General features: G+C 44.5%; 1 protein-coding gene across 1 annotated transcript in view; it reads left to right on the forward strand.

The window, feature by feature from the left end:
- Positions 1–13,000, forward strand: part of LAMC1 (laminin subunit gamma 1) — a 79,870-nt gene that overhangs the window by 51,936 nt on the left and 14,934 nt on the right. The window contains exons 2-11 of the mRNA XM_026854025.1: positions 2,746–3,050; positions 4,960–5,090; positions 6,472–6,638; positions 7,739–7,927; positions 9,943–10,060; positions 10,154–10,252; positions 10,357–10,493; positions 11,362–11,484; positions 11,572–11,761; positions 12,022–12,134. Of these exons, the coding sequence (XP_026709826.1) occupies positions 2,746–3,050; positions 4,960–5,090; positions 6,472–6,638; positions 7,739–7,927; positions 9,943–10,060; positions 10,154–10,252; positions 10,357–10,493; positions 11,362–11,484; positions 11,572–11,761; positions 12,022–12,134 (1,572 nt within the window). The remainder of the gene's footprint in view (positions 1–2,745; positions 3,051–4,959; positions 5,091–6,471; positions 6,639–7,738; positions 7,928–9,942; positions 10,061–10,153; positions 10,253–10,356; positions 10,494–11,361; positions 11,485–11,571; positions 11,762–12,021; positions 12,135–13,000) is intronic.

Below are 13,000 nucleotides of genomic sequence, written 5' to 3' on the forward strand. Positions count from 1 at the left end.
GCCCCTCATTAGGCTAGTAGAAGACAAGTAACCATCCCAAGTCAAAGTAGCAGGCTATTATTGACACAATTTTAATTGAATGATCTTCATGCTGTTGCCTCTGGCTTATTTTTTTCCCCCTCTTGACTTACAGAACGGCTGCTCTTGCCTGCTGTCCATTTGTGATGAAAATTGCCTAAAGAAATCACACCAGGGCAGACTTTGAGCCTTGTAGTTTGCTTTAGCACCTGGATTCAAAGAGAACTTTCTCATTAAGCTGATGGCAGTTTTATTAGTGATAAAGCCATGATGGTAGGTCTGGTTTTAGCTGCTGCCCATCCAAGGTGTTGGTGAAGTTCTCAGGCTGGCAAGTTGCAGGTCAACACATGTACTAAGGTTTTCATTCAGAAGAATGATGAGGCATTTGCTTCTGGGACTCCTTGCCTTTATCTGGAAAAATTGGGGACTATATCCTGGATTTGTTTGTCATTGGACCTGAAGAAGATATCTGTGCGTGCCCAGCCTATTGGCTTGTGTCCGGTGTGCTCACCTTGATTTTCTGCATGTGCACACTCTTCACCTCTGAAGCGTACTTTGTCTTCAGTGAGGAGCTCTGTTGTTGAGAAGAGACAGTGTAGTGGGAGAAATGGGAAGCCTGAGAGGGACTGATTTGAACATGTGATGTCTGCTTTACTTGCATTGAGATTCATAAGAAAAGTACTTCCAGGTAAATGGAAACATAATTAATCTCTTGTAATGGGCAGCAAGGGGGGAGAGTACATCTAAGCTGTGTTATGCTGTTAAGTGTTGATCCTTTGGAGTTTCTAGATCCTCATAGAAGCAGTTTGGCATTAATAATGTGATTGTTTCTCACTTGTCTTCTGTGTATAACATCTCATTAAGTAACTTTACCTCAAACCAACACTGAGCTAGTATTGAGCAAGAGCCACAGATTGTGAATGTCTAGCTTCCCTCTTGTTAGGTCACCCGTAACCTCATGCATGATAGAAATAGGAAAGGGTACTTTGTGGGAAGTATTAAGGGGGTTTGTATCTGCACAATGCTCCAGCTGTCTCGCATTGTCACACACGGTACTTTTTTTTAGTAGGTTGGGGTATCAGCAGCTTTCTTTGGCTTTAAACACAAGATTGGTCCTTTTATATCCTTGGGACATGTAGGTGTAATTTTTTCAGGTGCTGTATGTCTTGGCTCTTTTTTTTTTTTTTTTTTTTTTGTTTCCAGCAGCCAGAAAGGACAAAGGTTCCTCCTTTGTGCAAGGCCATGGGTGTGACATGCCTAATGTAGACTGGTCCTGGTCTGACTAGTGGGTGGCTGGTGAGCAAGAACCCTGGTTCATGACCTCATTCATTGCCACTAGTTTTTGTGTGTGTGCTTTGAGAGGCACACTGTTCTTGTTGCCTGGTGCCTCTGATCTGCTTTAACTTGTGAAATGAGCCACTGTTCAGCAGGTGCAAAGCTTCATGTTAAAATTTAACATGATGGAGTTAATTAATTTTTCAAGTTGAGGTTAAATCTCTGTGACTTCTACAGGCAGAAAAAACCTGTTTCTCAATCAGTTGAAACTCTTACAGTAGCTTTTGGTTTTGTTCAACGAAGGGACCCGTGACAGCTTAGAGCACTGCTCTGTTTAGAGCAGTGTTTTTCTTGGAGGTGGTGGGAGCGTAAAAGAGCATGGCAGGGTCTAAACACCCAAAGTTTTGTTCCAGACAAACATCATGTAGTTTTAGTAAGTTCTCTACGTGCTCCAGGGTGTTCTGATGGTACATAGTCTGTTGGCTGTGGTGGAGCAAAACCAGCCAGCACATAGCTGTATGCTGCCTCCTGGGAACATGCCCCTCAGCTGGCCAGGATGGTGGAGGAAGGTGGTAGAAGTGTGCTACGGCCCTTTTCCCTTAATGGGTTTCCTCAGGGGTGTGAGTTCCCTGGGCATTTGGTTTGTGTGTACAGGGGTAGATGCTCTAGTCACTGGAGAGGAATCCATGGGGGGGAACAATCTGTTGATCACCAAAAACCTATTAAGAACACAGGGCAGGGAGCTGGGTTGATATTTATCCTCCTAGGAGAGGGAGAACGTGGCTATTTTGTAAATCACTTCACTTTGATCTGAAAAGTGTCTTGGTGACTTTAATCATATGGTCTGGGAAATTTAAACCTTCTTTTGTCTTTCCCAGGGAATGAGTAGAAGAGGGTGTACTCAGCAGTTAAGTGCTGGAGGAAAGGCTTTATGAGTAGTAGAAAGAGTTTGGGTTATTGTCTATCTAGGGAGGAAGCAGAGGTTCAAAATACAGTGTGACTCTTACCTCTCTGGTTAATACTGTTTCTCCCATACATGTATTTGGAAGAAATATTATTGAATGACATGGTTCACTTGGACCTGGCCTTAGATACACACAAACTGTCTGTGGGTTTTATGTAGTCTGTCACCTGTTGAGGTAAGGATGCTGTTGGTGATGTCTGAGGAAGAGAATTGTGCTTACGGGATGTGTGTTTGGCTGCACAGAAATCTGTAGGTCTGTGTATTTGTCTCAGCCTGCCCTCAACTTCTGCTTTCAGTTCCTTCACCTTGTCTTTGTCAGCAGATACAGTACATAGGACTGGAAGAGCTACTTCTGGTGCTACTGGACACCGCTCATCCTGCTGGGTAGTACTAGAGGAGGTGTTTCTTCCAAAGAGAGAATTGCAATGCCACTCTTTCTTTCTGTTTTAAGATATTTGGGTCTCATGTCTTTATCCTCTCATCTGCAGGAAAGGCCTTTGACATCACATATGTGCGTTTGAAGTTTCACACCAGTCGGCCTGAAAGCTTTGCAATCTACAAGCGCACCAGAGAAGATGGCCCATGGGTGCCCTACCAATATTACAGTGGCTCCTGTGAGAGCACGTATCACAAAGTCAATCGTGGCTTTATTCGGACTGGGGAGGATGAGCAGCAGGCACTCTGCACGGATGAGTTCAGTGACATCTCCCCCCTCACTGGAGGCAACGTTGCATTCTCAACACTGGAGGGGCGTCCCAGTGCCTATAACTTTGACAACAGCCCTGTGCTACAGGTATGTGAGCAGGACCAAGTCAGGTGGTCTGAGCTGAGGCTGTTATGGATGGTGGCTTTGTGCTGACTGCCGGCTGCATTACATACTGAATGTAGTCCTTTACATACTGAAAGGCCCTTGTACAGGTAAGTTGGGATGGACAATCCAAAGAGACGCTTCTAAAGGAAGAATTGAACTCAGTTCTATTGTTAGTCTGTGGTACAAAAAGCAAAATCCGTGGTGTTAAGGGTGATTTCTTATTTGGCATTATGGAAGTCTTTAGAGGAGGATGAATGCAGATCTCTGCCTGCTTAGAAAGCAGCTGTGGGCATTTTGTTGCTGTTCGAGGTGTAAGGACAAAGGAAGGTAAAGTCTAAGCTACACGAGTATTTGAGGCATCTGCATGTATATTTGGAGCACAAAAAAATTAAGAAGTGTCAGATTCTTCATAACAAATAAAGGGTTATTGGAAACCCTAACCTGTTCTCTTACATGTGTGTTGGGGCAGGGGAGGTTGGTTTTATCCACAGTATTTGTTTTCTCTTACAGGCAGCTTGTGAGGGGGTTCGGTCGGGGTTCTTTATTGTTAGCATTCACCGTGCCAGTTGGACAGCGGTCAGGAGCATACTGGGAGCACCAGTGTATCCAGTTTACTTGCCACTTTCTGTATTCTGCTTGATGACTTCTCCAGCATATATTGCAGCAGGGAGCTAAAGCTGTGGGATTTGCCCCATCAGGGCTCATCCCTTTCTTTTGGAGCTGGGATCACCATGTCTTCCCTCATCTCTATTAGAGTAGCCTGTCTCTGATCCCCAGCCAGTGGGCAGGAAGAGCAGAATCTGGTGGGGCTTGCTTCTGCAAACAAAAGTAGAGATTAATGAGAAAGGGGGAAGAACTCTTGAAATGGAAAAGAACCAGTTTGACCACTGTGTTGGTGTAGCTGCCCCTTGCAGAAAACAGGTTTTAATCGTTAAGGTGAATGGAGAGATTTCAAGTTAGTGATATGGTGTGTAATTTTCTGATTAACTTCTCTGTGTAAGGATTAGAGATACCTGACCTCCAGTTTCCTAAAACATGTGCAAACTTCTGGCATTGCTTTTCAGAACTGTACTAAATGTGTATTTTGTGCTCAGCACTTCCATGTGTTTATGCAGTGTTTGTAAATCATATAGTACTAGCGAAATGGCTAAGCAGGGATGTAGCTGCAGCACAGTTGTACATACAGGGATGGTTTTTTGTGTTCTTTTTTATGGTGTTTGAAGGAAAATGGCATTGCAGAAGCTGTAATAAAAACAAGGAGGTACTAATGACAGTCACTGGCTGAAGGTGGTGTGAAATTTGGAGATAGGCTACATTTGCTGGCCGTTGCTAGAGGAGGGTAGGGGACTGTGGTGAAGATGCTGTGTAAATATTATGAAAAGCTCTTGTGTTGTAAGTCAGATCTGCCTGTCTGTTTTCCTTCCTCAGCCGCCCCCAGCCTCATTCGTCTGTCTGTGTTTTCCTCTGGCGGTGTATGTCTGCAGATGAGTGTACCCTAAAGCTTTTCCTGTTTGTGCTGTGTGACTTTGCACGAAAACTATGGTCAGATAGATATGCACAATTAGTGAGCTTGCATAATTGCCTGCACTGCACTTTTTGCTGGAAGAGATTACCCACTGCTTCCCAGTTGAGAGCAGTCAAGATGTGAAGAGGCTTTGGAAAGGGTACCCAGAGAGGAGTAGGGTCCCAAAAACATGTCCAAACCAGGAGGATGTGGTGTGAGGCCTCTTGGGCAGGGATGGGTGAGCTTCCGAGGTGCAGAGCGGAAAATGATAAGGAACTTGCTGATTGCTGAATGACTTTGTGAATACAACTGCTAATGACACAGCACTGGTACATGCTTGAAGGGGGTGTTTGATATTTAATCTGATGGGATTTCTGTCTGCTCTAGGAATGGGTGACGGCTACAGATATTAGAGTGACCCTCAACCGTCTGAACACATTTGGAGATGAAGTTTTCAATGACCCAAAAGTTCTCAAGTCTTATTACTATGCAATTTCTGATTTTGCTGTGGGTGGTAGGTAAGTAGACAATAAACCTCTGTAGTTATTTAAAGCTTTTGGTCAGGATTTACTAGAGTGCTTTAAAGATTTTGATTATACTCACATGGTACCATTAAGCACCGATCTTTATTGACTGTCCTAAACCAAAAATGCAGTAAAATTAAACTTATGAAGGTTGCAAATACTGTGTATAACCTCTTGTAGCTATAATTTCAGGGCAAACAGAGGTTGAATGTTTTTTTTTCTTCCTTCATTAAATGATTTGGGAGGTGAAGGGTGGAGAGTGAAAAGGGTGACAAAAATATAAAACAAAAGAAAAAACCCCAACTTTTTCCTACCCTGTACTTTGTGTGGTTTTTAATGTGTTGTTAATTGTTCTCTGGCTAGATTAACAGTAAGTAGAAAATAACGGCATCACTGCTTCACATATATTTTGGGAGGTATCTCCTATGAAAATCTGAAGCATTGTACAAGACACTTCCTTTTGCTAGAGCTTATGGTTGAATTTTAAGTTGTTGACGATAAAATGTTTTGATAAATGGAGCTGAGCCAAGTGTTTTGTACTATTTGCAGAGAGCAGTCCTGAGATGGGGATTTGACAGCATGGGGATTTGCACTGGCTGCACCACCAGGCTGTGGAGGTCCCTGGGTTTCTGTATTAGTCCCTTTTGTGCTATTTAATTTCTTACTGTTACAAGCACATGGCCAGCATGCATGCCTTTTCCTGGACTCTGAGAGAGAAGCTGTGGAGAATATACTAACCTAAAGCCAACAGAATCTCCTACTTATTCTGTTGTGATGTCAGACTGCAGAGTAGGTTAACATTCTTGTGTTTCTAAATGCCTACCTCAAGCATGTTACACCTGTTTGTTTCACAGAATGGTTTGGGTTGGAAGGGACCTTTTGAAGATCATCCAGTCCACCCCCCCAGCCCCACTGTGGGCAGGGATACCTTCCACTAGCCCAGCTTGAAAGCCATATCCAGCTTGGTCTTGAACACTTCCAGCGGTGGGGCATCCGTGACTTCTCTGGGCAACCTGTGCCAGTGCCTCACTAGTCTAATTGTAAAACATGCCTTCCTCAAGTCCAGTCTAAGCCTACCCTCTTTCAGTTTAAAGTCATTGCCCCATGTCCTGTCACTACAGGCCCTGGTAAAAAGTCTCCCTCCATCTTTTGTAAACCCCCTTCAGATATTGAAAGACCTTAGTAAGGTCTCCTTGGAGCCTCCTCTCCTCCAGACTGAGCAGTTGCAGCCGTATTCTCAATTTTGTTATGACCATCTACCTTCGAATTTGTCTCTTCTGAGATTTTCAGAACTGAGCTTTGTTTTCAACATCGCTCTGTGAGTGACCTGGATCACTGGAGTTTAAATACCTGTTACTTGTCTCTCGTTAACCAGATGTAAATGTAATGGGCATGCAAGTGAGTGTGTGAAGAATGAGTTTGGGAAGCTGGTCTGCAACTGCAAACACAACACCTTCGGGGCTGACTGTGAAAAGTGTCTTCCTTTCTTCAACGACCGTCCGTGGAGGAGAGCAACAGCAGAGAGTGCCAATGAATGCTTACGTATGTACAGCCACACTTGGGGGGAAAATCACTCACAGGTTGGGTCCCCTGCCTCTGTTGGCATCCAGAAGCTGGCCCTGCATGGTTTTAAGTTGTTGCAGTTGCAGTTAGCCACTGTTAAGCACAGTTCTGATGTTTTTCTGCAGAGATTTTGTGGGACTGATGGTCATTCCTATCCTGTAGGAGCTTTCTGGTAGGTCCCTAGAAAGGGGCATCTCCTTCCTGGAGAAAAATGGGAGTGACCTTTAGGAAAGAGGTGTGTGTAAAAATGTACAGGATTGTACTGTATGGGACATATAGAGAAAAAACATATTTAGTCTGCTGGAGTATAATTGCCCTTTAAAAAGCTCCTCATTTAGCATCTGCTGACTTCCTCTTGTATTTTTGTTACTGGTTTTTACAGTTGCTTGTTGACTATTTTATCCAATTTTGAAGCTGTTGCAACAGTTCTGAACTCCAAATGTTGATCTCTGTGACTGAATGCCAATTTATTTTGCTTGGGTTTATGTCGCAGACTACAGCTCCTGGTAGTTTACTTTATGGGGAAGCTTTTTCAGACAGAAAAGCTTTCTTCCAGTCTGACCTCTGTGATCGGTCCCAGCTGTCTGGTCAAGATCTGTGGCTTCCCTCAACAGGACACTGAAACCCAGGTCTCCTGTGCCCTAGACAGAGGGGTTTTGAAATCCAGGGGAGAAACTCTCCTTACAGCATGGAGTCTGCCTCACTGTTACTTTCTCATGCTTGGTTCAATGACTTGAGATCAGTGTTGCTGTGTGGAAGGGTGGCATTTCAGATGCAAATGGCAGCCCAAAGTGGAAGGGAATAGGTTAGAAAATGCTGGTTTTCCTCTGGAGGTAGATGAGAGTGGTCTTGAGGAGCCCATTTTATCGTTACAGCCTTGCCTCCCCCTCCTTGTGTTCAACCACAGCAAAAACATGCTTGCCCCTCTTTCTTCTCACTGATGCGCAAATGCCTTAAGGTATGTGTGCATAGGTCTTGGGATGGTTAAAGGCTCCCACTTCAGCTCCCCTACAGGTTAGTATCGAGCTTTGTGTAGTGGGTTTTGTGACTGTTCACCGATGGTACCCTCGTCTTGGCAGCTTGTGACTGCAACGGGAGGTCGCAGGAGTGCTTCTTCGACCCTGAGCTGTACCGCTCGACAGGCCACGGGGGCCACTGCACGGGCTGCTCGGATAACACCGATGGTGCCCACTGCGAAAGGTGCAGGGACAGCTTCTATCGCCTAGGGAGCGAGGAGGGATGTCTGCCCTGCAGCTGCAACCCAGTTGGTAAGTAGTGGCAGCAAACACTTCTGCTTGCAGACTTCTATGCATGAAAACTAATTCTCTCTGTTATGCTGCTAATAGCAAACTACAGGGTTAAAAAAGAGGGGTTTTCATTTGTTTTTCTTTCTTTTTCTTCCCCGTGTAGGAAATGTTTATTGGGTTGTATTTTGGTTTAAATTATCCTTGGATCTAATTGTTATTGTGGTGGCAAGGGCAGACATTTACTGCAGCATTTACTCCTTCAAATGTGTTCTGAAATAGAATTTTTTTTTTTTCCTTCTACCTCTCCACTGTGTATGTGTTACCCTGGATGCTCCCGGTATTAAAGAGCTCATTTAAATTCTTAATAAACAAAATGATGTGAGTGGATATTTCTGGAAGTTGTTCGTAGTGAAAAATTGTAGTGAACTTTAGCTGCATCAGTTTCTCCTACTGAGTATCCAAGCACTATAAATACAAACCAGTGAAACCTTAAACACAAAAAGGGGTGGGGTGAGAAACAAACTCAAAATAGGTAAACTTCTTTAAAAAAAACCCAAACAACCAAACAAAAAAACACCCCAAACAAATCACTAAAGAGAAAAAAATTCTGGCAGGAGAACAAATTTTTTTGTTACCAAGGGAGCCCCTTGACCTGTATGGAGCGATCCCATAGCTACACCATCCCACAGCAAATAAGCGGGAAGGAGACAAAAGGGTAACAGATAGTAAGATATGATGTGATGTTCCAAAATAGAGTAGCTGTAATAAGTAATTGCTTGCAGCATGCCCTAAAAGCAGCCAGCGAGAGGTCTGCCAGGGTATGTCTCTATCTAATTTAGTTGGAGACTTGTACAGTTGTGAAATTTTTGACCAAGAAAGGCCTCTTTCTTCCTCCATCTGCTATCTCAGGTCCTCATGTCAGACCTTATTTTAAGAGAGGTGAGGATTGGTGTCAGCTGAGATGGTCGAGAAGAAGCAGGGAGGTGACCTCTCAGATCTTTAAGGACAAATTTCAGAGGGCTTTATAATTAGCCATCAGCTTGTATCCCATGGCACACTGGCACCCAGGGCATATTTGAAGCCACTGGATAGCATTAGATTGCTACTTCTTGTCTGAGTATTGTTTTTTGCAGTCTCGTGATTATTTAGGAAAGGGGATTTGAACTTTGGCTGTATATGGTAAAGGTTTTGTGAGTTCTTCTAACCTGTCCAGCCTAATCGTCTTCCAACTCTTCACTTTGCTATAATCTTCTGGTGTGGATTGAAGTGGAAAGCAGCAGCTATTTCTGTATATTAAAATACTTTTCTCCCAGTAGTTAACTCTTACAGTGCTGACAACTCCTAGGCTGCTAGCTACACTTAAGCTTGGGAGAAGGCATTTTGTCTGCCATGGATTAAAGAAACCTGCTGCTCCTTTTTGTGCAAGTCTGCTTGAACAGAGCAGCACTGAGGAGCATGTCCTACCAAAAATGAGAGTTTTGTTGAGGAGTTTGTTAGGGTTAATAGTGGCACATACAGCTTGACTCTGAGGCTGCGGTTTAGTCTTTTAAAGCAATTAGGGAATTCAGGGAGGAAATTGGGACATGAAGGGAAGAGGTCAGGATATCCCCTGGCAAAGAGGAGATGGTGATTAGGGAGGACACAAGGGATTTGGGGAATAAAGTCTCAGAAATGGTGCATTACAGGGTAAAACAGGCATGGAATTTGAGGCATGCAAAAGCAACATTGAGGACAAAACAGGAATAAGGACAAAAATGCAATTTGAAGTTAAATTTATATATAAAAAGGTTAGGTGGTAAGAGTACTTAAAAGCTGAATATAGTTTGGAAGACTAGATAATGATTCATCCCTAGAGCTGCTAGGGGAGAAATCCCTGTGAACTAGAGGCAGTCTTTAGGTTAGCTGGCACATCAGCTTGAAGCTATGCTTCCCGCTTTCTTTTCCCATATTTCTTGCCTGTTTTGTAAAGTTTCAAAAGCTGCAGGCTAGTCGAGCCAGATGGTTCTGCTGAGGTGCCTGTCATGCTCTCTCCACAGGCTCCCTCAGCACGCAGTGCGATAGCTACGGTCAGTGCAGCTGCAAGCCCGGCGTGATGGGTGACAAGTGTGACTGGTGCCAGCCAGGTTTCCACTCCCTCTCTGAAGCTGGGTGCAGGTAAGAGGGCTGCTGCTCTCCTAGAAGAAAAACTTCAGTGTAAAGCATTCTCTGTATGCCTCTGAATGAGTTTCCTTCTCTTCTGACTCTCAGGCCCTGCTCTTGCAATCTGGCTGGCAGCACAGGGGAATGTAACGTTGAGACAGGACGGTGTACATGCAAGGACAATGTTGAAGGCTTCCACTGTGAGAGGTGAGTTTTTCTTTCTGTGGCTTTGTTTCAAGAATGAGAAACATTCGAGCGATGGCCTGGGGTAAGCACGTCAGGGAAATGAATTCTTTCTTTCACATATTCAGATGCAAACCTGGATTTTTCCATCTGGATTCCTCCAATCCAAGGGGCTGTACCCCCTGCTTCTGTTTTGGACACTCTTCGGTCTGCTCTAACGCCATTGGCTACAGTATCCACAGCATCACCTCCAGCTTCCAGTTTGGTAAAATTGAACCTTCCTTTGTATCTCAGATTAGGCTGTAGACTCAGTACAGAAGCGATTAAAAAAAACCTGCGCCTTCCTTTCTGTGCAAGACTGCAAACCTTGGGCTGGCAGGTCCAGTATCCCTCTTTTTGGAAGTGCCGAGTTACTTCTGAAGTTACTGGAAGCTTCCATGTCGTCAGCTTGATTATTCAGCTAGGGAGGAATGAATTCACAGCTCTGGCCTTAGGCACCTAGCACTAATGTATACCATGCAGGTACAAGTGGGAATTGCAAATATAAACCTTTTACAGCTTGAGAGAGGTGAAAGGGAGCATTTCCTCAGTTTTAGAACCAAATCAGGAGTTTCTGATTGCGAAGATTATAATCGTTTTAGATCTAGGGTTTACGTGTCTCTGAGTAAAACACAGTTGTGTTTCTGATGGGTCTGTAAGCTCAGGAAAAATCTTTTTTTTTTTCCCCCCTCTCCATACAGTCAGTTTCCTGTGTATGCATTTTTTTCATGCTGCATGCTTTGAAAATAATGTCTTTTTAATTAAAATTCCACTGGAGAACAGTTCATACAAAGGCTGAAACTCTCATCAAGTCATAGGGGACTTCAGGTTTTCCCATCCCTGCTTAGGCACTTTAGAAAAAATGATTTTGAAGCAGTAGTTATCACAGGGTTCAAAGTTCAGAGGGTTCAAGTTAGCACTTGAGTTAGGGGCTTAAACTGGAAGGATGATGTTTGCTATCTGTGTGCTACTTTCTGGAGTGCCAGTCTACAGAATATAGATGAGTTATGTATGAGCAGTGTGCAGCATGACATGAGAAGTGTGTGCAGAACTGTCTTCAAGTGGTATTAATTGTTGCATGTTTGATTTTTCAGGAGAGGATGAGTGGCGTGCTGAGCAGCGCGATGGCTCAGAAGTCTTACTCCAGTGGAGTGCGGAGACCCAGGATATCTCTGTTATCTCCGACAGCTACTTCCCCATGTATTTTGTTGCACCACGTAGGTCATTCAAGAAGTGAGGCTTTCTGTGCTGCTTGTGCCCTTTCTGTTCTGTCACCTAACTGTAGGGATTTCTTCCCTTTTCAGGCAAGTTCTTGGGCAACCAGGTTTTGAGTTACGGGCAAAATCTGACCTTCTCCTTCCGTGTGGACAGACGGGACACACGCCTCTCTGCAGAGGACCTGGTGCTGGAAGGGGCTGGGCTGCGAGTGTCAGTGCCACTCATTGCCCAGGGCAACCCTTACCCTAGTGAGAACGTGCTGATCTATACCTTCAGGTGAGAGGACTATCCAGGCACAGTGGGAGCAGCTGGGACCTAGCGTGTGGTGCCTGAGCTCTTGAGAAAACAAACAGCATTAATTTTAGCTTAGAAGAGCGGTCTTATCAGGCTAATTTGAAGCTTGCTGTCTAGCAGCATTGCGTAAGTGTATGTGAATTATGTTGCAATAGAATACCGCTGTTGGAAAGGGTGCTTTAAAAGGGCACAGCTGTTAGCATCTGAACACTATGCTGATGATGCATGGCTCTTCTCCCTAGGCTCCATGAGGCTACGGATTACCCTTGGAGGCCTGGTCTTACGGCATTTGACTTCCAGAAGCTTCTCCACAACTTGACTTCTATCAAGATCCGTGGGACATACAGTGAGAAGAGTAAGTCACTGAGCAGAATGTCGCAAAAGGGGGGACTCATTCATTTAGTGCTTGTCTTGCTTTATTTTAGGGCCCAGTCATAAATAGCCTTGGCAGCTTATTAGGCAAAGCCTGCACCAGTTGCTTTTCACCTGGCCTTCCTGTGTAACAGCTTCTCCCAGGCCTCCTGAAGAGGACATGGGGAAGAAACGTGCTGCCTTTTGAGAGTCTGGCAGCTGCGAACACATCACCTGCTGATTCTTTGCTTTTAAACATGAAGGATTTGCTGTGTTGTAAAGCCAGTGTCTTCCAAATCAGTAGAAATACATAGCAGAGTCCTAAAGGACATGGTGGGAAACACGCAGGGACTTTACAACATTTGGCCTCAGTTTCTGCTACACCGGGGATGGTTACGTACCTGATTTCTGGTCTTGCTTTCGCATGACAAATGGGAAGGACAAAGTCTCAAAAGCACTGGCTGTGCTGAACTTTCACTCAGGTTCCTTGTAATGAGGGTTTATAAAAACCAGGCATGAATTGGGAGCAAAACCACCTGGGTCCTTGGGTATTGTTGTGTGAAAAATTTTTGCAGAAAGGTCAAAGGATGAATTTACATTTGGGGTAGGTGGGAAGGCTGCAAGTGTCTTCAGTAGAGGTGGTTCATAAAGAGGAATGTGGGGTTGTGAAATAAATGGAGGGAGGGGAGGAAGGGTGTGGAACCCCTGGGTGCTGTAGCTGCTGTTAATATGCAGGAGCTGGGGCTCTGCTGGGTGCTCTGGAGCTGCTGTGGTGATACAAACACACTGCTGTAAGTCACAATCCAGCCATGTTGTGTCTGGGCTCTGCTCTGCTCCAGGGAAGGGGCAGGGAGGAGGGGCTGTCTCTTA

Source organism: Athene cunicularia, assembly GCF_003259725.1.
Source record: "Athene cunicularia isolate RWA chromosome 8 unlocalized genomic scaffold, athCun1 chr8_part1, whole genome shotgun sequence".
Classification (NCBI taxonomy): Eukaryota; Metazoa; Chordata; class Aves; order Strigiformes; family Strigidae; genus Athene; species Athene cunicularia.